The sequence below is a fragment of the Ixodes scapularis genome, unplaced genomic scaffold (genome assembly GCF_016920785.2).
Source record: "Ixodes scapularis isolate PalLabHiFi unplaced genomic scaffold, ASM1692078v2 PGA_scaffold2__306_contigs__length_199485367, whole genome shotgun sequence".
NCBI lineage: Eukaryota > Metazoa > Arthropoda > Arachnida > Ixodida > Ixodidae > Ixodes > Ixodes scapularis.
In genome coordinates, this window is record NW_024609857.1 from 175,608,874 (window position 1) to 175,634,266 (window position 25,393).

Consider the following 25,393-nt stretch of genomic DNA (forward strand, 5'->3'; position numbering starts at 1 on the left):
GATTTACAAGAATGCCATGGCAGTGAAGGGTCTGGAAAAATGTACAATTAAAAGTGTCATGTAGTGACATTGTATATTCGTTGTTATGGCTATCAGCGCCTATCACCAACGCAAGCCGCGTTCGCTTATCATAACATGCGCAGTGTATATAAACGCTCATACGGAAATAAACCGTTGTTCTGTTCCAACCGCACTGTCTGAAGGTTCTATTACGTTGGCGACGAGGATGGGATCGACGGATGGGCGAGTCCCGGTCGAGTAAGGCAAGATGTTGGTCGGCAGGATCGGCGAATATCGTCTCGGCATGAATGCGTCCTGGAATGAATACGTCGAACGGCTAGAGATGTTCTGCGCTGCAAACAACATAACCAAGGACGAGCAAGAACGAGCGGTTCTGCTGAGTTTTTGCGGCGAGGACACTTACGGGCTGATCGTGACCTCGGTCAAGCCAGCAAGACCGACGGCGGCGAGCTACGACGACATCAAGGGGGCGGTGCGGAAGCACATCCATCCAAGGCCTTCGGAGCTGTACGCAAGATTCTTATTCTACCGAAGAAACCAAGCTCACGGTGAGGCGGCATCGGAGTATGTTACGGCACTCCGCAAGCTGGCTGAAGACTGCGGTTTCGGTGATAAACAGCTTCCACTGGACGTCATGATAAGGGACCGGTTCGTATGCGGCATCAAGAACGAAGCGGTTCAACAGCGGCTGCTCGCAGAACGTGACCTTACGTTCAAGGTGGCGTACGACATGACGCTGACGGCGGAAGCAACGGAGAAGCAGCAGCGCGATATACGCAAGCAAGCTCAAGATGGAACCAAAGAAAGCGAGGGTCTGGTTCAAGCGACACGCATGAAACTGGACACCAAGGAGGATGACGTCAGCTGCTTCCGCTGCAACGGTAAGCACGCTCCGCATGTATGCCGTTCTAGAAAGGCTGCTTGTTTCAAATGCAAAAAGGTTGGACACGTGGCAAAAGCATGTCGTTCAAAAGACGAGAATCAGACGCCGCGGAAGCCAACTGACCTGCGCAAGCGGGAGGGGAAAAACAAGGGCGTCTATGAAATGAGCGCATTGTTTTCTGTATGCGAAGTGCGTGAACAGGCTGAAAAGTTCGTGGTAGAGGTGCACATTCAAGGGCAGGAGGTTCCGATGGAAGTCGATTCAGGAGCATCTTGTTCGATTGTGAGTGAAGAGACGTTTCGGTTGATCGAGAAGAATCAAGGCCACATACCGCTGCAAGAAGCCGGCACAAAGCTTGTAACCTGGTCGAATGAATCATTGTCCGTGGTGGGTCGGGCAAACGTGGAAGTGAAATTCAAAGGCTGTAGAGCGGAGCTAACTTTGTTAGTAGTAGAGATGCGTGGTAACAGTTTACTCGGACGTAGCTGATTTGAGTCGCTGGGCATCCGTTTGAGTGGAATTCGGCAGATCAAGGTGGAGGACGTGACATCGCGTTTTGCTGAGGTTTTCGGCAGTGACCTGCCTGGACTCAACGGACCGCCAGTTCACATAGAACTTCGAGAGGACGCCCGCCCGGTGTTTCTCAAGAGTCGTCCTGTCCCGCTGGCCCTCAAGGACGACGTGGCCAAGGAAGTGGATCGCCTGGTGCAACAAGGCGTCTGGGAGCCGGTTGAGTACTCAAACTGGGCGAGACCATTGGTAGTGGTGAGGAAAAAAAACGGAACCTTGAGTTTATGTGGGGATTACCGTAGTACCGTAAACAAGGCTATTAAAAGCAGCGGATATCCTTTGCCCACGACCGCGGAAATGCTAGCGACGTTGGGGTCGAGTCAAATTTTCACAAAGCTCGACTTAACTCAGGCGTATCAACAGCTCATCCTAGACGATGAATCAGCAGAAATGCTGACCGTAAACACGATTAAAGGGCTATGCAAGATCCGGTGGTTGCCGTTTGGAATCTCGGTGGCGCCGTGGGTGTTTCAGCGAGTCATCGACACGTTATGGGCGGGCATTCCGGGGGTGAAGGCTTATCTCGATGATATCTTGATATCGGGAAGAAACGCAGACGAACACTCGGGAAGGCTTTCAGCCGTGCTGGCGCGTCTACAAAGCGCGCAGCTAAGAGTAAACAAAGAAAAGTGTGAATTCAGTCAAGCAAGCATTGAATTCCTGGGACATAGATTCGATTCCACAGGTATCCACCCGAGCCAGAGCAAGACTGACGCCATTCAGCAAGCGCCACCGCTGACAAGCAGGAAGCAGCTTCAAGCTTTCTTGGGGTTGTTAAATTTCTACGCCAGTTTCCTCAAGGGGAAGACAGAAGTGGCGGAACCCCTTCATCGGCTGTTGGACCACGAGCAAGAATGGAAATGGACAGGTGAGCACCAGCGGGCGTTCGAAAAGCTGAAGAAGTTGCTTAGCTCGGATGCAGCACTTGTTCCCTATGACCCCAAGCGGCCGTTGGTTTTGTGCTGCAACGCGTCGCCTGTCGGGGTAGGGGCCGTGCTGGCGCATAGGGCTGATGACGGGAAAGAGCAACCTATAGCGTACGCCTCACGAACTCTCGGTGCTAGTGAACGCAACTATGCGCAGATTGACAAAGAAGGTTTAGCAGTCGTCTTCGGAGTGAAAAGGTTTCACCAGTACCTGGCCGGAAGAGACTTTACCGTAGTAACGGATCATAAGCCGCTGTTGGGGTTGTTCAACACTGAGAAGCGGGTGCCAGAAGTGCTGTCGCCCAGGATGCTTCGCTGGATTTTGTTGTTGGGGGCGTATAACTATCGCATTCAGTACAGGCCAGGCGAAGACAACTCCAACGCTGATGCACTCAGTCGTCTGCCAATCGTGGGAGGCGAAGACGAGCCACAGCCACCGGGGGCGTGCTCCTGCTTGAAGCTGTCGAGTATGCTCCACTCCAGGCGGCAGACCTCGCAAGGATGACCAAGAAAGACTGTATCTTATCGAAGGTTAAGGATTGGATCCTCAGTGGCTGGCCGTCGAGGCAACCGGACAATGCGTTCGCGCCTTACAAGGTAAGGAAGTCCGAGTTGTCGTTGCATCGGGATTGTATACTGTGGGGAAACCGTGTGGTCATACCGCAAGTAGCAAGAGAAAGGGTACTTCAGTTGCTGCATGCAAACCACCCGGGAACGAGTGCCATGAAAGCTTCAGCAAGAGGGCTTATGTGGTGGCCAAAGATGGACAGCCAGATTGAAGAATTTGTGCGGTACTGTCAGCCGTGTCAAATTAACCGCCAAAGCGACCCCAAGGCTCCAGTGCATTTCTGGGTCAAGCCAGATCAACCATGGAGTAGTCTACACATAGACTTCGCGGGGCCAGTCAAGGGAGAAGTGTTTCTAATTGTAGTTGATGCGTACAGCAACTGGGCAGAGGTAGAAATCATGCCATCAATGAAGTTTTCAGCTGTCGTCACCAGCTTAAGGAAAATGTTTGCGACTCACGGGGTGCCAGACGTAATTGTCTCTGATAATGGCACAGCATTCACTGGTGCTGAATTACAAACGTTTTTGAAATTGAACGATGTTCGTACAGTGTTCGCAGCACCTTATCATCCCGCCAGTAATGGCAGAGTCTAACGGATGGTAAGAGAAGTCAAGGAAGCTTTGAAGAAACAACAGGAAGGCACAACTCAGTGTAAGATTGCGCGGTTCTTGTTTAAACAACACACCATGCAGCATTTTGTCACGGGAAAGTCACCGGCAGAATTGATGATGGGGCGGAGGTTGAGGACAGCCTTGGACAGACTTCACCCAGATCGTCAGCGTGAACCTGAGGTTCAGGCGTCGCCAACAAAGTGTTTTGCTGTGGGTGATGCAGTCTATGCAAAGAGTGTCAATCCAGGACCCCGGTGGACAGCAGCTACCGTGGTGGAAGTGCGAGGCCCGGTGTCGTACACGGTCCAACTGGACAACGGGGAGCGCCATCACAGACACCGAAACCAGCTTAAACGAGCCTGGACGGCGCCTCAAGGGGACGCCAGTACAAGGGTGGACTACCACGTCAGGCTCCCACCCACAGCGGGACCCTCGCAGCGGCCGGAGGCCAGCCCGGAGTCGGCAATTCAAGCTCCGATTCCACCACGAAGATCAACACGCAATCGACATCCTGTTGTACGCTATGGCATTAATGATTAACCAAGCATTCTTTATTGTTTTGTGCATCTAATCGTAGGAGAAAGGAGTGTCATGTAGTGACATTGTATATTCGTTGTTTTCGCTATCAGCGCCTATCACCAACGCAAGCCGTGTTCGCTTATCATAACATGCGCAGTGTATATAAACGCTCATACGGAAATAAACCAGTAATATTAAATTTGGAAAGGAGCACACGATGAAGAGAGACATTTTTTATTCAGGTTGCACAACCTCTCCAGTTGCCATGTTGACACACCAACCGCTTACACACACCTGTTGAAAAAACAAACAATATTGTTCAACGTTTTAGTAGAAGTAGTGTACAACAGCAAAGAAAAGATCACAGGAAGGATTACAATATCATAGATAACATTTTACCCAGAATGAGAAGTAAAAGCTTTCCTCCAGCTAAAACTTAGAAAAACAAACTTTTCTCTGTAAAATATAATAGTGTGTTGCGTAAGATTCCAGACGGTGAGTGGGGATGGCTCACCCGTCTTGTAATGAATGTTTAATTTATAACACTTGCATTTACCGCAAGCGGTTTCTCGGACGTCTGTTGGCTTTGTGAATTGTAGGCTCACATTGTGGTCATTTACAATGCCAACTGCGCTGTTGGCTCTATGCTGGGTGTTCCACGTCAAATCGTACAATAACAGACCGGGTCATATTTATTTTACTCTCCTATACAGACGTTCTTCGGAGGAGCATTCAGCCACATATCAACGCCGTAGCTCATTTTCTTCCGGAGATATGAAATTTCGAAGCTCGATGCTTGGATATTGCCAAGGATTCACCGCGGTAATTTGCACAGCCGTCAATTTCACACCGAAGCATGCGCGTACTAATAATTTTTTCCACTTATTTAATGAAAGGTTCACAACATTCCACAAAATATTTAAAAAAAATTAAAAAAAAATGAAACATTTCAACGAAAAAGCTAAAAAAACTCGCCAAGCGAACACGTTTTAGAGACATAAGCACAATTTTTTTTACCAACAAATTACTTTAATGAAATGGCTCAAAATGTATCAACAGGACACTTTTTAAATGCATTTTAGGAATATATATAGATATAAAAGATGCTTAGCCATTATAGTAAATATGTTAATATTGCAGAAACGCAGCTGATTCCTCTGAATGTGGCAAAATTGCACGTCAATGCCTAAAAAGCTCTCTTTTATCTCTTTAAAACTTTTTTAATTGTCCGCAGTGCCGCGAACTAACTTGTAAAGGCAAAACATTGAGAAGCATGTAGTGGCGTAGCTAGGCAATCCTGAAGCCGGTGCACCTACTTTTTTTGTCGCCCCCCCCCCCCCTTCCCCCCCCCCCCCCCCCCCCCCCCGGGGACAGCAGAGTCCGGTGAGGAGAGCGGGAGGGCCGGGGGGGGGGGGGGGCGCAGAGATGCACGCCCCTCTTCCCTCTTGCTACGCCTCTGATAACATATATGACCTACAAAAGGGTGAAAAACGACAACAAACCTTGCTCAAATTAGGCTAGCCTGTCTTCGTTATAGAAGGTTTGCCTCCAAAGAGACATTTTTTAGAACCGACAAAAGTCGCACAGTGGTGCTGCTCTATCGTAGGGCGTAGAAAGTCGTGCTGTACCACCTAACTTAGCTGTATATTTTTGTTGCCTTGGGTCACCCCCTAAAATGTCCCTGCCCCCTCCTCTTTGTCTTAACACGTCCAAATTAAGTGTTTTTTGGAGCGCCGTAAAATGCTGCGCTCGCCTTGTACCTTACAATACTGGTGTATTTAATAGTTTTAGATGATGCCCACAATGTTTTAATATGAGTGATACGTAAGAATTTATTAGGTACGGAGCTAATTACTAGAAATAATTATCAAACTAATTTTACCAAATACAGTTCTGTTTTCCTAAATTTGCGCTTTGGCAGGGATCAGTACAACATCTATCCTTTTTCTGTGCAATGCGCACTTTTCGCACAAAAGACTTGGCCCGCGTTTCGTGAAACACCCGGTATACATAGAGGTATACAGATGAGTGCTTCTCCCAAGGACATGCCTTTCACGTAGTATATATAATGTACAGAAATATACACACTATTACCCGGACTCTATCATTGTATAAACTGACGTGTAAACATGCAACAGCAATGCCCTTGTGGTTATCTAATTTCAATTTGTATTACATTGTACTGTAAGCATCGATAGTTAGAAATGGTGAGCTGGATTGTCTGTTGTCACACAATGTTGAACACCAAGATACCGACTTTCCAGATAATAAATGGGGTCACCTGAACAGTTACAAATGGTTCACGACAAGAAGGACAACAGGTCACCAGGAGAAAATTTTATGTTGGTCTTAACACGTGTGCGGAAAACTTAAGTGCACGCGTGCGACACTAAAATGCAACGATTGGTTAGAAGCGAATGCAGTCCCCCACTGGCTCCAGCAGTCTTGGTAGATCTGGGTGTACCTGTAATTCTTCAAAAATATTTGTCACACGATTCTACAAGCGCAGAGAGGTTTTTCGCGCCCGCTTCTCTGGGGGTTCACCTCTGCGAGTTTGTGTCGATGCCGTGGCAACGAACGCCTGATTTTCCTAAGGGCATTCAATCAGCATCCAGACTCTTGGATGGGCGTGACCGACAAACTTCTGGAACCCGGTATTCCAACCTTCGCAGGTGTATGTCCGGTCTTTATCTTGAAGTGTAGCGTCGTACACATTCCACCGTTCCGGGGGAAACTCCGGTCGTCGTCGGCATCTCACTCAGGCAAAGGGAAGAATTTGCTCTGGGTTCCGCCGCAGAAGCAGCAGAATCATAACGGAAGGGGCTGTTGACATACGTGCAATCAAAGTACTCCAGCAGGTCGCCGATGTCACCGGTAGACTTTTCCTTGATGTAGGTTAGTCCTTCGGGCACAAGCTGTGGTGAAAGGAACGCGAGCCTATCCAAAATCCCGCACGGCTTTCTAAATTGGTCATCTGTCCTAAAGGACACACTCCCGTTCCTTGAAAATATTTTTAAAACTTGGCTACTGAATGGTGTGCATATTACAGTTTTGCTTCAGTTTCATTTTTACAATACCCTGAGATAATCCTTGATTTCAAATATGTTTACGCTGCTCAATGACATAATAAATTTAATTTTCCTAGCCATTCACTTTAAATATTAACCTTAACCCCAAGAAAACCTATGCATTAGTTATGAAGAGACATCGTGCCTAACCATTATGCGCGCGTTTTGCGTGACATATGCACAATGAAAATGCGAGGTCGACAAAGTGTGAGTTCGCTTCTTCGGTGACTCTTCGGGTTCAAAAACTTCGGTTTACGAAGTTTTTTGGGCGTGGCACAAGGGTGCTTTGGCATACCTTGAGTCAAGCAATCTTGATCATATCAGTTCCACTCAGTTTCAGTGACCTAAAATTTGGGTCCCAAATCGTTGCTTCTCTGCTTGTTATGGCTTATCCGTCGACACGTTTGCATGGGCTGGGATGCCAGTTCTCCTAAATGTGGTGCAATGTCCATCGCGTCCGCAGTTTATCCCAGCCCGTGTTTCGCCCGGGATAGCAAGAAAAAAAAAAAGGTGAGCTTTTGTCCGGGTCTGTGAAGAAACATATGTGCTTTTGCCCTTTTATGCTTTTGTCCGGTAAGCTTCTGTCCGGTGAGCTTTTGTCCGGTGGGCTTTTGTCCGGTCAGCTTTGGTCCGGTTGCACAAACTTTGGATATAATGTCACAAAATCACGAAAAATTCAAAATCCCTTTTATCACCACTGCTCTCAAATGAAGAGAGAGAGAGAGAGAGAGAGAGGTGAATCAAGACTGCGCCGGGATTTCTCCGAGAAATGATGACGGCATACATGACTGCGTTTTATCTCTTCCGTCACCCATACGTTGTTCTATGTAAATATGTGCTGCACAGTAAAGCTATGTTCGTGATATCTGTGATTATGTGCGTACTCAGTGAAGCTATATACTAATAGCAATTTATGCGTCTTCTTTTTTTTTTTTCTTTAAAAGCAATCTGGGCTGCAGTTCTCTCAACATCTTGGCCTTCCTAGGATGAGTCAAGAGGGAGCAGTCCTTGAAAGAAATGAAACTCACTCAAGCAGAGGGCGGCACTACGTCTTTAAGGATGTCGAAGAAGCACGGCGACTGCAACAAGCGCCTCTAGCATGTCGTCAGCCACTACGACAGTCGCAACCGTCTACAAAGGTTGAGGTTCGTTTTAAAATGCTCATTACTCGACTAATAAACGTTTTTGTTTTCAAGTGTAATCATGACGCACTTGGTATTCACTTATTAAGTAGGTAAGGACTTTCATCGCTTCCAACTGCGGCAGCACCTTTTATACATCTGTTATACGTCAGTAATGATGGGTGCGGGCGCCAGCCCGATGTAAGTGTATATGAGCGTAGTCGGTTTCGCGACTCACTGTATACCGAAGGTCGTGCATTATAGTAAGCATTTCAACAAATAAATAAACTCTGAACTTTCATTTCCGTGCATCTTTAAAATTTTGTATGAGGAATTATCCTGTGATAAAGTTCCCCTATGACAAATTATACTATGAGCCCACTTGCCATATGGCCAATTGGCCTGTGACGAATCAGCATGCCACGAACGGCCCTACACCCGGTTGTGACGTCCTTACCTTATCGACCAATGAGGATTTTCGCGACCGCCATTTTCTCGTCGCGCCACCAACGCTTGCTTTTCTGCGACACGAGGTCTTTAACGCTGTCGCGTTAATACTTTGCTGTTGGTGACGAAAGAAGAATATCCGCACTTCATTCTTTCCTTTCTTTACGAATTATTTTTTGTGACTCCAAATACTATTACAATATTAAACATTCAGATTTTTTTATAAATGACTGAAAGTAATTTCGATCTCAAAGCAACGTAGTTACGCTTGTGGGACATGTAGTCTATTATGTGATCGAGAAATGCACAGAATTAAATACACAGAAAGCTTTGGCATTTAACAAATTTCATAAATAAAAATATTCAGTCATACCAAACGTTTTAACCATTATCTCGAATGTTTCTGGGTTATGTTATTTATTTATTTATTTTGTTACAATACCCTTAAGTCCGTGAGGTGGTAGAGAGGGGAGTGGGGATTACAATATTGCTGAATCACTTCGCGAAATGCGGCGGAGTCCCCGGTGGCTGCGATGACACCGGGAAGGTCATTCCAGTACACAATTGCGTCGGGGATAAGGGCGTTTTGATGTGTTGTGGAAAAACATCGCGGCCGGGCTATTTTTCTTAGGATGATTTAATCTAGAAGACGAATAGGTTGGCGAAGTGAGAAGAGTCTGATGTAGTAGGGTCGAATGATAGATTTTATGTAATAGGCAGAGACGAAAAATTTTCCATCGGGTAGCAAGTAAGGGAAGACAAAGGTCAGATTTTATTCGAGTGACACTAGAAAAACGGGAGTAATCAGATTGAATGAACCGGGCAGCACGGTTTCGGACAGCTTCAATACTGTTTGTTAGCGAAGAAAGGTGAGGGTGCCAAATGGAGGATGCATGCTCTAATTTCAATCGTACTAAGGAAATGTAAAAAAAAAGTCGCTTTAGGTTACTTGGGACAGATCTGAGGTTGCGGCGGAGGTAACCTAGGCTTCGGTTCGCAGCAGACACCACTGAATTAATATGACTGTCCCAAGAGAGCTTTTTAGTTAGAAAAACACAGATATACTTGTATCTGTCAGTTTGTTTGTAGATGAACAGCATTAAGACAAAGAGGAGAGGAAGTTTGGAAGGTGGAACGAGATTAGTGCATGTGTTTACATTTGTTAACGTTGAGGGACATTTGCGATTTACTACACCTTTTATTTGTAGAGTCAAGGTCATTTTGTAGCGCTGCAGAATCAGAGGGAAATTCTATTTTACAATGAACGACACAGTCATCTGCAAATGAACACATTGATGAAGACACCTGAAGTGGAAGGCCGTTGATGTAAATAAGGAAGACTAGTAGACCAAGGAATGTTCCTTGGGGCACGCCGGATGTAACAGGGGCCAAGGCAGATGAAGAGTCGTTAGCATGAACAAACTGGTTTCGTTGCGAGAGGAAAGATTTAATCCATGAGAGTACGTTGGTGTCAAGGTTTAACGATGAAAGTTTTAGTAGCAGTTGGTTCTGCGGTACTTTGTTAAAAGCTTTAGCAAAGTCAAGAAATACAGCATCGGTTGGAAAACCGGAGTCGAGGTTAGAAAAAAGTTCATGGGTTAAGCAAAGAAGCTGTGCTTCACAAGAAAAGTTTCTACGGAAGCCGTGCTGTGCCTTGTGAAAAAAGGAAATGGAATCGAGGTGAATGGATAGATTCTTATGGATTATGTGCTCCAGTATTTTTGAAGGTACAGAAGTAAGAGAGATAGGCCTATACACTCCGTGCGACGCGACTGGCGCGCCGCCGCGCGGCCGGTACCGAAGGTGGGCAGTGAGAACTCCAGAGAAAACGAAACCGAAACCACGCCGCGTACGTTGGTACGCATTGAAGTCGGAGTGGTGCGGTTGCGCTGGGTTCACAGCATGAAGTGCTGCCTGTGCTGCGTCATTAAGTTCTTTAATAGTTATACGTCGTATCTTGTGGAGACAAAGTTTCACAGTTTTTCACCTCGCCGATGTTTTGTGGGGCAGCGACAACGATGGAGCCGTGCCGTACGACGCGAGAAATTTGGTGTCCCGATCATGTCGGCCACTGTGTCGGCACGGCTGACATATTCTACACTGCCGCTTTGCGCTCTGCGTTTGTTTTCGTACCAGTAACGCCTACATGTGTCAGCGCCGATGGGACGAACTGAAATGCCATCCCACACTCGCGGGTATGCTGTGCCAATTTCGTTGGAGGAATGCCCTCCAAACAAGTTTCGTCCCCATCGTACGTGTCGATGATATTTCCGGACAAGTATGGCACGCAATCTGTACTTCATGAAGAAAGATTCGAAGAGTAAAAAAAGTAACAAATATAAATCTAAAGAAAACAACAATGAAACTCGGAATCACTGGAGAATCGGCGTTTGAGTATGGAAGTTTATGTGGTGTGCTTTGTTTCATGATCAGCCTTCTTCTGGATGTGGAAATGCTGACACCCCGAGTTCTGTAGACAACATTTTTTTTTCTCGGCTTTAGAGCGACCTACCGCAAAGCGGTTCGAACTGGAAGTACCGTCCACTGGTCCCTTCCCACCAGTAAAGTGTGCACCTCCCACGATGAGTGGTAATATCTGACAGCCTTTGACGGTAAAAGCCAGTTCCCATTTAGTTACGCCGCCCAAACTAAATTCCCACCTGGTTTCGCTGTGCCAACTATTTTTGTTATAATAAATGTTGTGCCAAGTGACGGCCATGTCAAAGTACCTGTGCGCCGAAAATCAGCACCTCGCAAAACAGGTTATTACACAACAGCTGACCGCAAAAGCCCTTGGCTGCCAAACCGTGTGTTGGCCGACAACTTTGTTTTCTCGGCTTTGGAACCACCTTTCGTAAAGTTGTTTCAATTGGAAGTACAGTGCACTAGTCCCTTCCTACCTTTAAAGTCTCTACCTCCCCGACCAGTGGTATTCTCTTGACACCCTTTTCATGGTCAAAACCGGTTCCCATTGAGTTACGCCGCCCAAACCAAATTTTCACCTGGTTTCACTATGGCACCTTTTTTGTATAATAAGTGTTGTGTAATGTTACTGTCAAGTCCAAGCACCTGTGTGCCCAAATCTGCACTTTGCACAGCTCGCTATAACACAATATGTTGGGTTCAGTATTGGATATACCGTACAGCTTTACTTCTTTATTCGCTAGAAACATAACTTTCACACCTGCTGTCTAAATGAAACTTGGCACACTTCGTGCACAAACTTAGTGAACATCTCACTCGCCTCCAATATCATCGTTCCAGCAGTCCTACGTATACAACGACGAGCGAAATAAATTTCCCACTCAGAGCAATTATCGTGGCGGCTGTCTTGCTTTTCGGAAAATCGCTCCAACTCCTTTTTTGGCTGCAACTAGAGAAATTACCCCTAATAACGACTCAAACTCAATATATAAGAAGTGGAGAACAGCTAAATGCCTTTCTTAGGTCTCCCCCAGCACTCATGCAACGTCACCCTCAATGTATCGGCTGAAAAAGCAAAAGTTTCGTCCGTGCGCGCTTCCGCCGCCACAGCTTGGCATGCGAAAAGGCGCCGCAGGCTGCTGAACGCGCCTCACGGTCGAACGCCAGCTCCTCCGCTAGCGGCGCTGCGCGCGTTTTTCAAAGCGCCCCCTATAGTTCCCGCACGGAGTGTATAGTTTAAGGGAAATGATTTATTACCGCTCTTGTGGACTGGAATGACCTTTCCGATTCTCCAATCGTCAGGAACTGACGCTGTATTCAAGGACTGCTAAAACAATTTGGTTAAAAAACGACTCTTAACACAGTACGCTGCAGTATTTTATAATTAATGTTCTCGACACCACAGGGTGAAGACGCTTTCATAGATTTAATAATTTTAACAATACCGTCAAAATCAACATATATTGGATCCATACAAGGGAGGTTTTTAGCAATGGTTGCTAACAATACGAAAGGACTTGAAATGGTGAACTGAGCAGAGAACATGTCATTTAAAACTGAGGCACACTGACTCGCCTCTAGTTTGTTTTAAATTCATCTTCCAGGTTAAGTGGCGAGCGTCGAGTATGGTTAACAACTTGCCAGAATTGGCGAAGGTTATTGAGTAGCAGGGATGGGAGGGTTCCCTAGTCGTAAACACGTTTCTGTTCCGCAAGCATGCATTTGTATTCATTCGCGCATTCATTATACCTGTCCCAAGATTCAGTGGTGCTATTATTTTTGGCTGTCCGAAAACGGCGTTTCTTCTTATTGTTGAGTATTTTCAGTGAGCGCGAGTACTAGGGGTTAGAAGATCGGGAACTTATGGTGGTGCTTGGTACATGTTTTTCAACAAGTTCTAATAACTTGTTCTAAAATTTACACCAGTTTTCCTTCAAATCCCTACTATCAAATTTATCTGAGAAGACTGAGAAGTAATTTGAGAGGTCCAGGTTAAACTGCTTATAATTTCTAAACAAACAAAGTTTAACAAGCTCACGACAGTCACTGGTACCATAAACACAATCACCAGGCGAATTCCATTTAATATCCGGGAAATTAGAATCGCCAAATAAAAGAACACGATGGTCAGGAAGTTGCACACTTAAAGCGGACAGCTCGTCATGCAAAGGAGGCAGAAAATTAGATGATGATCGGGTGGCCTATAACAGGCGCCAAGCAAGATTGATTTAAAACAGCATTTCATTGATACCCAGATTGCTTCGATAGTGCTGGAGATAAGGAGAAGGGAACTTTGGATACTTTCATGCACGCATATTAAAACATTACCACCACACGGCCGTATCGATCTCGCCTATAAATGATAAACTCGGGGTGATTCGGCAATATTTTATTGCTGTCTATACCGGGATGAAGCCAAGTCTCGGAGGTTAGTACAATTTTAGCATCACAAGAGGAAATAAGAGAACAAAGTTCCTCTCGTTTTGGCATTAGGCTACGCGCATTTAAGTATAAAAAAGCAGTAATTTGGGAGCTAACCGCGCCAACAATTAGAGATGTAACAGCGGCAACAACACCAGTGGGGGAGCTAATAGCGGCAACGTTTAAGAGGTGTTCTGGTACATCCCATATGTTTCTAGCGATATTTTACACATTTTGATCTTTGCGTCAATTGGTGCATGTATTCCGTTTGGGCGGCGGAGAAAGGATCACTGGAGAAACGCTCACCGCAAAACCGGCAGGTGCGGAAAAAGGCTCACCAGCCCTTGAGCGAATGCGGAGAGTAGCTCAATGATTTTTTTTTCATATCTTAGCGGATTTTGCGTCACACATGTCAATTTATCACAATTATAATTTGTCACTTGATTTAAAAAAAAGTTGTCCTTTTTTGTAATATCCTTGACGTTTATTCGGCAAAGTCCTCAGAAATTAGTAATCACCCATTCTGTCTATTAATCACGTCGCAAGTATGTAAGCAGAATAAGGGACACCCGTAAAAAGAACAAATTCATTCACAGCTTGCAGGGCGCCGTAAAACGCTCTGGCAGATAAAGTTTTTTTTTGCAAGTTAGTATGAATAGCGTTGTGGTGAACCGTTTCAGCTCCGAAGATTTTATGGTGTCTAATCGATAACTTCGTTGTTTGTTGATGCATTTAATTTTGGCGAAGCTGTTTTCTTTCTGTTTCTTTATCTTTTTACCAGTCTTGGGTAGTAACGCGTTACTGTAATTTCGTTACTTTTTGGTAACTTGTAACTGTAACGAGTTACTTTTTAAAAATCTAACTTGTAACTGTAGTTCTCTAACTTTTTTCTGAGGTAACGATGAAAGTAACGACGTTACTTTTGTCGTTACTTTTCAGTGTTTTATGAATAATATATCACTGAACGAGGTGCAATTTAGCCATTCCTTGCATTTTTGCAAATCGTCTAGTCCGACATTTCGAGTGCCAAGTTGGCCTTGCACAAAGTTGTGAATACGTTCTTTCTCGCGAGTCACGACCCGAATATAGCCACGTGTAGATTTTATGAAAAAAATATCTAGTTACCTATAAGCACGCGCTTGTACTTAGTGACTGAACACTTACATCTTAGTGTCTTGAAGCCCTATCTATGTTGTGGTTTTTCTTTTTCCTATGCAAACGCTTTTTAATCGGGTGCATCAACCGTGAAACAACAATACACGTGGGGGGCACTGCACATGTCTCGTATTTTGATTAGCGCCTCTACTCCGCACTGCGCATGTTTCGTATTTCGATTTGCGCCATTACTCTGGCGTTGAAACTTTCAAACATTAGGGAGTTTTAGAGTAGCGCACGCCATAGCTTTGCGTACGCTAAGAATAGCGTCGTCGCCACTGCGCATGCTCCGAACGCAAACCAGGTTTTGCGCTTTGCGTGCGCAATTTTACGTGCGCTATTTCTCGGAAATAGCGTGCGTACGCAAAGAGTCTTTGCGCTTCTCCAGGGTGGATTCGTGATGAGAAGTTGGCTAAAGCCAAGACGAGCAGAGTTAAAAAAATGGCGGCTTCCAGGATTATGTCGGCGGCTGCTTTAGCTGCGTCGTGAGTGCAACGTCGGCGGCATCCTCGCGACTTCGATTTTCAATATGGGACTACATTGTACTCGGTTTGGCAACGATCCCCGGCAACTTGATGCTTGTGACGCACGAACATTTCTCGGCGAGGGTACAATGTGCGAAGGTCAGTACACGAGACCTCTCTGGCCGAGGCGACGCAAGCGGACACGACCGGTCAACCGCTCGCGTCGCATTCTCATTTTTAAACAAATCCAAATTAATACTCTGAATAAAAAAAACTAGTTTTTTTTTCTAAAGTTGCAGCATTTCGTGGGTGAAATAAAAATTGTGACTGTAACTTGGTGGCGTCGCAAGCGCGAGATGGTTGGGCTTTTGCATCGCGACGGAGAAACGCGATTCTAAAACTCTCTCGCGTCGCGCGCGCTAATATAAGCGCTAAATTTAGCGCTAGCGTGCGCTAAAATTGCTTACGTTATTCTAAAACTCCCTACTAACTTGGAGAAGCAACTGCTGCTAAGTTACAGTATGAAGTAAAAAGCGTACTTTTTAATTTTATGCAATAAAACGTTGAGGGGCGTTTTCTCGTTTTTTTCCCTCATTTTTTGTGTTATAGAAAGTAACTGAAAAGTAACGTCGTTACTTTTTAAAAGTAACTGTAACTGTAACGAGTTACTCTTTTGTTGCAGTAACTGTAACGGTAACTTCGCTACTTTTTTCTGAAAGTAACTGTAACTGTAACGAATTACTTTTTAAAAGTAACTTACCCAAGACTGCTTTTTACTAATGAAACTAGTTGATATAACAGCTTCATCCTGTAGTATTTGTTGTCTTCACTCCCTTGGAACTTGGAACTTGGAAGCATAGAATATATAACTTTCTGGAGCGCGACAGAGGTACGGCGCATGCGCGACACATTGACAATGTAGTTCGTTCACTTGCGCGACGTAGACAGATTGCGCATGCGGGACCGAAACGTTTCACGTAACAGCCCACAACTGCCGATCACTCTGCCATCCATTCTTTTTTTCATTAGTGACTAAGAGGGAGGCCAAGATTCTGATGGACAAAACATAGTTAGTCAATGTCTATTAGAAATCAGTAAGCCTGATTTCTTGTGTCGAGAAGAAATAAATAAATTGAGGAAGGGCCGCTGGTAACTATACTCGGCAGAAATATGCTTGTCAAGTATAAGAAATGTCACGAATATAAAAAAAAATATACGTTAATTGTTTTACAAATTGTCACAGTGACAAACTGCCCAATGACGAATCGCCCTATGTGATGAATTACCTTGCTACCTGTTGACGTGTAACGAATCGTCATTTGGCGAACGGTCCTACAGCTCCGGTTTTCAAAGGTGAAAAGAAGCTTCGAAGATACTTTCAGACACCGTGTTGTTGTACATGTACTTTCGGGTGTGCAGCATGTAGAGGTTTGATTTTTAGGCTTTGGGCAGGCATGATTAAGTTTTCGAACTTTTTCCTGCTTTCCAAGTTTATAACGTTTTCAGTTAGTCTTTCGTTGCTCACTGAGTAAACCAGAGGAAACTCTCGCCTGCAATTATTCATTATTCATTTGGGACCATATACCCAGTAAGTTTCGCAAATATTTCAAGAAAAGGACATATCTTGTCCAAAACTGACGAATTTTAATGGTCATATTATGATATAGGTTAAGCATGATCCCACTGCTTCGCGAGGAAAATCAAATCAAATCGGGGAGCTTTTTTCGCATCCGCTCAAGGGCCAATTTGCTTTTCTCTGCATCCGCCGGTTTTGCACTGAGCTTTTCTCCAGTGAGCTTTCCTCCAGATAACTTTTCTCAGAGATTCACTCCGTTCACCGTTAAGCTGAGACTAAAAGCTTACTATTTTGTTAAACCACGTGAGACTGGGTGTGCAAAAAACTTGAAAAACCGAAAATAGAAGAGACAGGAAAACAACTCAATGAGACGACATCTCATACTCAGCTAATACGTTTATTCAGTAGACTTCTTATATACATAATTTAAGACAAGACCCCGAGACTGGAAAAGGCGAAAGACAAAACCACACACGAAGTGGTGTGTTGTGTGCTTTCTTTTGTTTTGTGTTCGGTTGGGTGTCTTAATATTTGAGGTTTCTTTCCACGGCCCTGTTGGTTCGGTCCGGAAAGGGTGGATCGAGTTTTCGCTTGTGTCTTATCTAATTTAAAAAAAAGGAAGGATGTTCGAGGGAAATGATTAAGGTTAAACCAAACTTCTTTTGTTACTTGTTGTTTCGGCTTTGTGCCAAGTCCTGTTCAGGATGTCTTTTGAGCGCAATCCTTCTTATGCGGGTTTGTAAAGAGCGTTTTCACTTTCTGTCTTTTTTCCATTGGCTTGTGGGCCACCGAAACCCTATATAAACATGAACTTCTGTGAAATAAAATCAACTGTGTTTGGGACTCTGTGTGTTGAGTTATCCTTCATTTTTCCCAGTCTCGTGGTTTCGTCTTAAATTATGTTAACACTTCACCAGCTCGTCTTCGCCCAATCGTTTTGTTCTTAAATACACACTTTCTATCCGAGGCCGTCACCAACCAACACAACGGAGACTATTTTTTCCTTTCTTTTCTATTTTTCCTGCAAACGTTGTAGCCACCAATGTAAACACTAATGACACGCCATGACCTTGCGAGGTCATTCTACCTTCGAGCAAATCTCACACTTCTGGGAACCCCCCACCAGCCCGCAACGACCTTGCAGGCCAAGCCCACCGATCTAATAAGAAAACCTAAAGCAGAACAAAAAACACGTTACACGGCGCGCTTTTTGTCACCTTCGTATTGAAAGCTTACTTTCCAAAAATTCTTTCACTGCTAAACGAGACATAACAAACACGCACATACGCACAAGGCAAGAACCAAAATAATTATAAACGTAGGAACGCCCTGGTACTGTCAGCAAGGTACATGGATGATTGGCTAATAGAGTCGCCTATTGACGTAATTCTAATTGTTTCTCTTACAACCCGTTTGACATCATTGACCTCTTAGTGTGCTACTTTCGTTTCCGACCACTGGTCTCTGCAGTTGCATTCCTGTATATATGTTGCTAGTTCAGTATCGGCCGCTTCGATTTTTACGTTTCTTTTATGCTCAGTTAGTCTATTATTCAAACACCTGGAAGTTTGCGCCCATATACTTAGACCCACAGGCTAAAAGTATCTCTTACACGACTAGTTTCTTACAAGGTACCGATTTATTTCTATGTCTTTTCTAACACCACTTTCTTTCTCTTTGAAATGGGGGAGGTAAGGTTGCCTAACTTAAAATCCATACTGAAGACCACATTTACACCAAAGTTCTTCGCACAAGCTTTTAGGCTGTGAGAAATCGCGTAGAAATAGGGCATGACTGTTAATTTGTTTTCGATCTTCTCCATCTTTTCTTGACCTGGTCATTATGGTCAAGTGCCTCCTAATGAAGTCTTCGTATCCCGCGCTGCTCAGCTTCTCACACTGCCCTTTGACAGCCTTCACTATGAAGTGTACACAATATCTCTTTAAAACATTAGTGATCAGTGACCTAACAACGCCCGTTTTTACAGTCTTAGAGTGGCAGCTTTTTGTTGAATGGATGGGATTTAGATTTGTTTTTCAATTTTTCCAGCATAATGCTTCACCCACATGAATTTGTAGATCCAAGAACTACATCCAATTTTTTCTTTGGATGCTCCACCGGGAAATTCAGCTCAGGAGCTGATTAACTTATTAACATTTCTAGCTTTTTCTCCACTCCAGTCTGAAAAGCACACAAAACGATATCGTCGACATATCTACTGACAACACAGCTGTCCGAAAGGGTTTTTCTCATTCCATCAATTACGGCAGAATTAAGAAAGTTCACATAAATCTCCGCCAACACTGGCGACACAGAAGAACTTATGGGGACCCTTTCTTTCCCCCCGCACTTATTTCTTTCCGCCTAACCTACCACTATTGAACGAGGACAAAGATCCAAGACCCCAACTAAGCTCTAGCACTTCCTTCCCCCTCCTCCGCCTTCACCGCGAGCTCGCTGGCTTCCGCAGTGCTTTGGTTGCGCGTGCCTGGGTGTTTTCACACTTGTGTTAGCAAAGCAGAAAGCTTGCGCTGAAGTCGGAGCCCCTGGTCTGAGCGTAAACGGAATACAGTTGCAACACTCAGTTGTGCAAAGTATTTTGCTATAGCAACAACCTGTCTTTGAGTATATTACCTATACATTTTGAATGGCGCACATTTTTAATACAATTGTGGATCATATAAATTTGTCAGAAGCGTACTTTATAATATTCATCGAAAGCGAAGAAAACATTGAAAAAATATGCACATTTATAGCTTACTGAAGACACACCACAGGGCCTGCCATCTGGCCAATTCACCACCATTCGACGTCCTCTTTCTGTGCAGCACGTGTATTTACAAGGTGGTGCCGGTACTCGCTACAATGAAATAAAAATACAATACTTGTATCAGAGGAACTCAGAATCAAGCGAAAATATTTGAGAATACTCATTTTCGAACACAGCGCTGGCGATTTGTAAGCAAGTTTCTCACTCCGTGATAAGGATCGTTTAATGTCTTGTTACGAATTTGATGACAGTGTATCACTGTATCTGTAACCTATTGTTTTAGTGTCATCAGAATATTCGTGCTTATGATGCGAGTTAATATAAGTACTTTTTTCTCAAAATTTAGCTTATTTATCTCAAAAACGATACAGGTCTCAAATTTAGCTTCTTTTCCAGATCCGCCGGGATTATATTTGTAATGCGCTAAAATTATATCCTAACATTTACCACTGCAGAGTTTGTATACAGCGCGAAAACTACATTTCACCCCGCATTATATCTCTCATCGTGTCGATCATGAACTAAAGGTACGTGAATATAAATATAATAGAAACCAGTTTAAATCTTTTTTTTTCCCCAAATATATTAGCGAATGGAATCAATTGCCTTCGGAGGTTGTTGACATTTCGTACAATGACATTATTTTTTGCTCCATTGTAAGAAGTGTTTTTGTTTTTTTTTGTTTGCCGTGTACTGGGTATGCGTGTGCGCGTTCTGTTATGCTGCTTTGTATTGCTCAAGCGTATCACATTGATGTACATCCCCCCCCTTTACACACACACACACTGTAATTCCTGCCTGGCGCTGCGAGAAAGTGAATCAATAAATAAAAATAAATAGGTTCAGACGTTTGTCTAAAGTTTAGTAGGGTACGTTGGTTGGGCAAGCGCTTATACAGTATACTTCTTGTCCTTATTTTTTTTGCGCTATTTTACTACGTTTTGGACGCCTCTGAATAGTTGTGTATTTGTGTATGAGTGCATGTATGTATGAATGATATGTATTTTGTATTCTGTATTTGTATTTGCAGTTTTGTGAGAAGCGTATAGCCATACGCCATCCGTTATATTTCTGTGTATTCAAGTTGAACCTGATTGTAAAACATGTTTTCCTCTTTAATGTGCACATGTTAATCAAATATTTCTATGCTTGCAACTGGTTGGTCTGTTTGTGTTATTACCATTTCCTTTTTTTTCTGCTGTGCGATGTATAAGGGTCGGGGGGCCTTGTCAGGTAAAGTCTGTTTACCTTTTGCCCACTCTCCCGTGACTCAAGAAGTCCAAATAAAAGTTATTATTATTATATGTTCGTCTAAAGCAACATTTCATTTTTTATGTTTACGACATTCTTTTTCCTTCTTCCAACTAAAAAAAATGAACAGGTTGGAAAAAGGTATGATTCAAGATCTATCTAGAATAACCTGACTCGCGTTACACACAAAACCATCACGCGGCAAACATTATCTTTAAGAATTGAATGAGGTTTTTTCTAGTACATTGATAATCTGCTCTCAAATGGCGCTACAAACAAGGATGAATAGTTAAGAATACTTTTTTTATCAATGAGCCATTGTGAGTTTAGAGGTAAAGCAAGTTCTATATTACAAGCTAATGAGGTTGAGCCTCGGATTCACGAGATATTGAGGGTCACAATGTTTAACCGCTCGCCCCAGCATTTTGCCTATACATCACCTCTACGTACTGAGGTCTCAGTGATGCGTTCTGTGAGCTTGAGTTTGGCCACCGGTGTGACAACTAAGGCAATGCACTTTGTCCTCTTGAGTAATCCTTAGTAAACAGGATTTGTACGAACGTTTGGCCAGACGCCGCTGTCGAGGGGTGCCAATTGTCTCCACTTTTTGCTCCAACTCTTCCACACCAAATTGGCTTGTTTGCAAAGCAATTTTTACAAAAGTTATTAGAAATTCAGATGTGGCTTACGTTCGCCAATTTTATAAATATCAAAGGGAGTGTGGTTCTTTTAACATGCTGATTAAATTAACTTGCCTGTCCGTTTATGTCAAGTCCTTTCTTCGATTTCTGAAATAAAATGTAGACTACTAAGTTCAGGCTTGTTCCTTAATATTTGTTCAGTCGTCAGAAATATCGGGTGCTACACATAAAAATGGAAAATATGCCGAATGGGCACGAACATTACGAAATAGGTTCGAAACATTTCAAGGGAAGAACTACAGCACTGTATTCATTGCGCAAAACAGCTTGCGATGGCGAAACATTAGCTTCTATTAATTATTGCTTCAGTCGCGCTTTTCGTTCCTTACACATATCACGCGTTTTTGTTCTTTTAAACCACGCAGGTTAATATTTTGTCGGTGTATAAACCTTCAGAGACTACAATATATAAGTCCTCAAAGCAAAATGTTACCTCTACTTGTAGACAATAACGCGTATCTGAGGAGACGGGAGCATATCCAATGGACAAGCCAACGATGCCGTATGCTTGCTCACACTTGAGATGCAGGGCTTTGATAGACTAGGCTGTTTTAATAGACTGCCCCAATGACTCCAATAAAGATACCGGATATTCCCCCGACGCCTTCGCGTGTGCATCGCATCGTTATCGGGTGTCGTTACCGTCGTTATTGGAAGTATTGGAAAGCTCTACTAAATCTTTCTATGGACTTTTTAGATATTGAAAATTGTTTTATAAATTTATTGTGACACCACTACAACTAAAACAATCCACTGCAGAACAGCAAGAATGCGGCTTATGGTCTGAATGTTCAACGAGACTGAATGTACGACGAGCCTGAATGTCCATCAAAACAAAATATCCAACCGAGACGGAATGTCCAAAGTGCCTGAATGTCCTAGGTACCTAAATATTCATTATTAGATCGTTCGTCTCGTCGGACATTCATGCTCGTTCGAAATTCCGTCTCGCCTGTCATGTGCTTGACTAGTTTGTCTTGTTAAAAGAACAGACTTCTGTGTATATTTAATCCGCGTTCCTGCAGTCATTTCAGTATTTTCTTCATACTAAAATGTCGTGCCACTGATGCCGACGCCGACGAGCCGACAGAAGAACACAGAGCACACAGAAATATTCTAATTTTATTCATAGGAATGCATGATGGGTAGTTAGTTGAGTGTCGGATGCGCAGCTACGTGCCCATCGGTTAAAGGCGTTGATTGTACTACGCCAAACACTCGTTTTATATTGACAGTTTCAATGTTTTGAATGTTTTGATGACATAGGGCAGCCAATTTGAAATGTAAAATAGGGATGCGGTCTCCGGTTGTTTTAGTGCATCGCGATTGGGGAACGTCTATGCTTCAGATCCCATGAATCTTTAGTTCAGTCCTCATCCCTACCCGTTTCGACCTATAGATGAGCTATGTACGGAGACCCGCATTGTAAGCACAGGACCGCCCGCCAGCGCCACTGAATATGCGCAGATTAAATATTAAAATTTTTGAAAGCAGCTTTGGGTGCTGTTGGGGGAAGGCACCCCCGCAGCTTGCACAAGTGTAATTTCGCACTATCATTAAAATATGTATATATTTTTGTTTTAGTAAGATCTACATCTAACACGCCTGTAAATACACGAGGGTGGTTGGGGTGAGACCGGACAATTCATGAGTAATTGCAAAACAATCGTGTAAACTGGACAATTTTTTGTTTTTGTTCTTTTATCTTCTGAACTGTCAACTACTCTCTGTAGTTGTCTGTTCACAAGATATTGAATCGTACCCCGGTCGTTCAAAATTTTAAAATTCGGGATTTACATGAATATGTAAATCCGACTACTCTAGCACTCGCTACTCTAGCATACTAGAATTTCGGTAGACCACGCGAGGGGCTGACCTCCTGATCCTGTAGTCATATGTGCCCTTGTAATATGCACTTATGAATATATCGCGGTCGCACTGTCGCAGCGGCTCTGCGACAGAGTTACAACCAGATGAAATCCGATTGCAGCCTCGGTATGGTACCTGGGCGCGTATGGGTGTGATTCCTGCATGCCACGTGCCAGAAGGGGCAGAGCGGAAACAACGGAAGCGAATCCTAAAAGGTGTTGTAATAATTATTAACATTACTTACTTGCTGCTTAACACATGGTTCACAGCGACAGCCATCGCTTTGGTGAACGAAGCATGCAAAACTAGTCGTCGCGATAAGCGTCAATATGCCTGATTCTCCGCACAATCACCGGACAAAAACTCACCGCTTACAACTTCACCGGAACAAATGCGTACAGAAGTAACTTTGTATTTTATCACTGACTTTGATATGATAATCGAATTTTGGTTGCTGGGGGACCGAGATGTTTGCGATCGTCCACAGTGAGTTCTTCTGAAGGGAGGACATCGATATTAACAACACCGATCATTTTGTTAACGATTGGCCGCAAGTGTCAGAGGAACATGAGGACTGCATGAATCAACCGATCAGTATAGCAGAAATCAACTGGAAAATCAAGAATCTGCCAGCAAACAAAGCCTCGGGCTCGGACGGAATGGGCTCCGAGTCTTTTTAAATGTTTAAATCCTCCTCCACCCCATTCTGCTGACAGTGTTTCAAGACATACAAGAAATACATCTACTTTCACAATCGATGAAAGAAAGCTTAGCTGTGCTAATTCAAAAAGTACAAAACCTGTGAAAAAATTCCAGAATTAACAAACTTCCGTCGTTAAACACGGACTACAAGATAATTGCGAAAATATTTGCTGGGCGTTTGTACGTTAGTCTTAAAAGCATCATCTGAGAGCACCAAACCTACGAATTAAAAGGACGGTCCATTTATTGCAATCTCCACGTCATAGGATTTCTCAGTGAAGCGACAGTGGAAGGTCATCAGTCACTAGCGGTGCTGCAGACGGATCAGGGTCAAGTGTTTGATCGAGTGACCCACATGTTGCTCATGAAGGTTTTGGAATGACGTGGAATGGGGTGACGTGATGAGAGATTCGATAGCGCTGTGCTACAAAAGCATCACCACGCGGCTTTTAATAAATGGGAAGGAAGAAAACCCAGTTTCCGTTCAGCGTTTTGTCCTTCAAAGCTTCCCCATGTCAACCATTTTTTCGCTCTACAGCTGGAGCCACTGTGCCTCAAGGTGCATCGCTACGCGTCGAGTTTTGGCCTCAAGCTGGAGAGAGCATGCGTCAAACGCCAGGCGTACGTGGACAAAGTGTCCTTTGTATACTCTTCAAAGCAAGAAATTGAAACAATCTTAGATGAACTCGTAGGCTACGGTTGGTTTTCCGGGCAAGAATCAATAAGAACTAGTCAAACAGAGCTGGATAGGAGAGTGGGGCACAAAGTCATCGGAGTTCATATCCGTTAAGTGGTCTACAGGCGTGGAAAAAGATCTTGGCGTGCCCATGGATCTGTCAGCACCCACGTCGCAACAATAGAACCCGAAATTGGCGTCCATACCAGCAAAACGTTCTTCTTGGACAAGACGCTTGAAAATGCTCTCCAAAAGGTATGTCTTCTGGGTGGTGTCATACCCTGCGATCCTGCAGGTGGCGCAAGTGGTTTGTTGCGGCGCAGGCACAACCCACCCACAGACATTGGGCCACGTTTATTTGGCAGTCGCGAATGGAAGGGATGCGAAGGGGCAAACCGCTTTAGAGTCTGGAAAGCGATATCTTCGGGCTCGTGAATGTGACCCCCAAGCTTTAGCAGCGTTTTCGATTGTTCTGAGATAGAAAAAAAGAAAAAAAAAAAACAATCTTCACGGCCGCACCCCACTGCTCAGGATATGGGAACCTGCAACCGTGGATAACGAGTACCACGGGTTGGGCGACCACGTCGAGACATCTCAGCTATTACATGGAAGTTGCCGACTCAATCAGGTTCTTCTTGGTTCACTTCTTT

General features: G+C 44.1%; 1 protein-coding gene and 1 pseudogene across 1 annotated transcript; one reads left to right on the forward strand and one right to left on the reverse strand.

Moving 5' to 3' along the window:
• The first annotated feature begins 268 nt into the window (after positions 1–268).
• On the forward strand, positions 269–1,026 carry LOC121836670. Its single transcript, XM_042291629.1, has 2 exons — positions 269–902; positions 962–1,026. The coding sequence occupies exons 1-2, from the start codon at positions 269–271 to the stop codon at positions 1,024–1,026; spliced, it is 699 nt and encodes a 232-aa protein (XP_042147563.1).
• Positions 1,027–4,332: 3,306 nt separating this feature from the next.
• The window catches only part of LOC115328070, a 124,568-nt pseudogene continuing 103,507 nt past the window's right edge, over positions 4,333–25,393 (reverse strand).

Excerpts from the sequence above, each read along its gene's own strand:
- LOC121836670 (XM_042291629.1), top strand. The coding sequence starts at position 269 with ATGTTGGTCGGCAGGATCGGCGAATATCGTCTCGGCATGAATGCGTCC. Across the intron at positions 903-961 it reads CAGCTGCTTCCGCTGCAACG|GTTGGACACGTGGCAAAAGC; the intron begins GTAAGCACGCTC and ends AAATGCAAAAAG.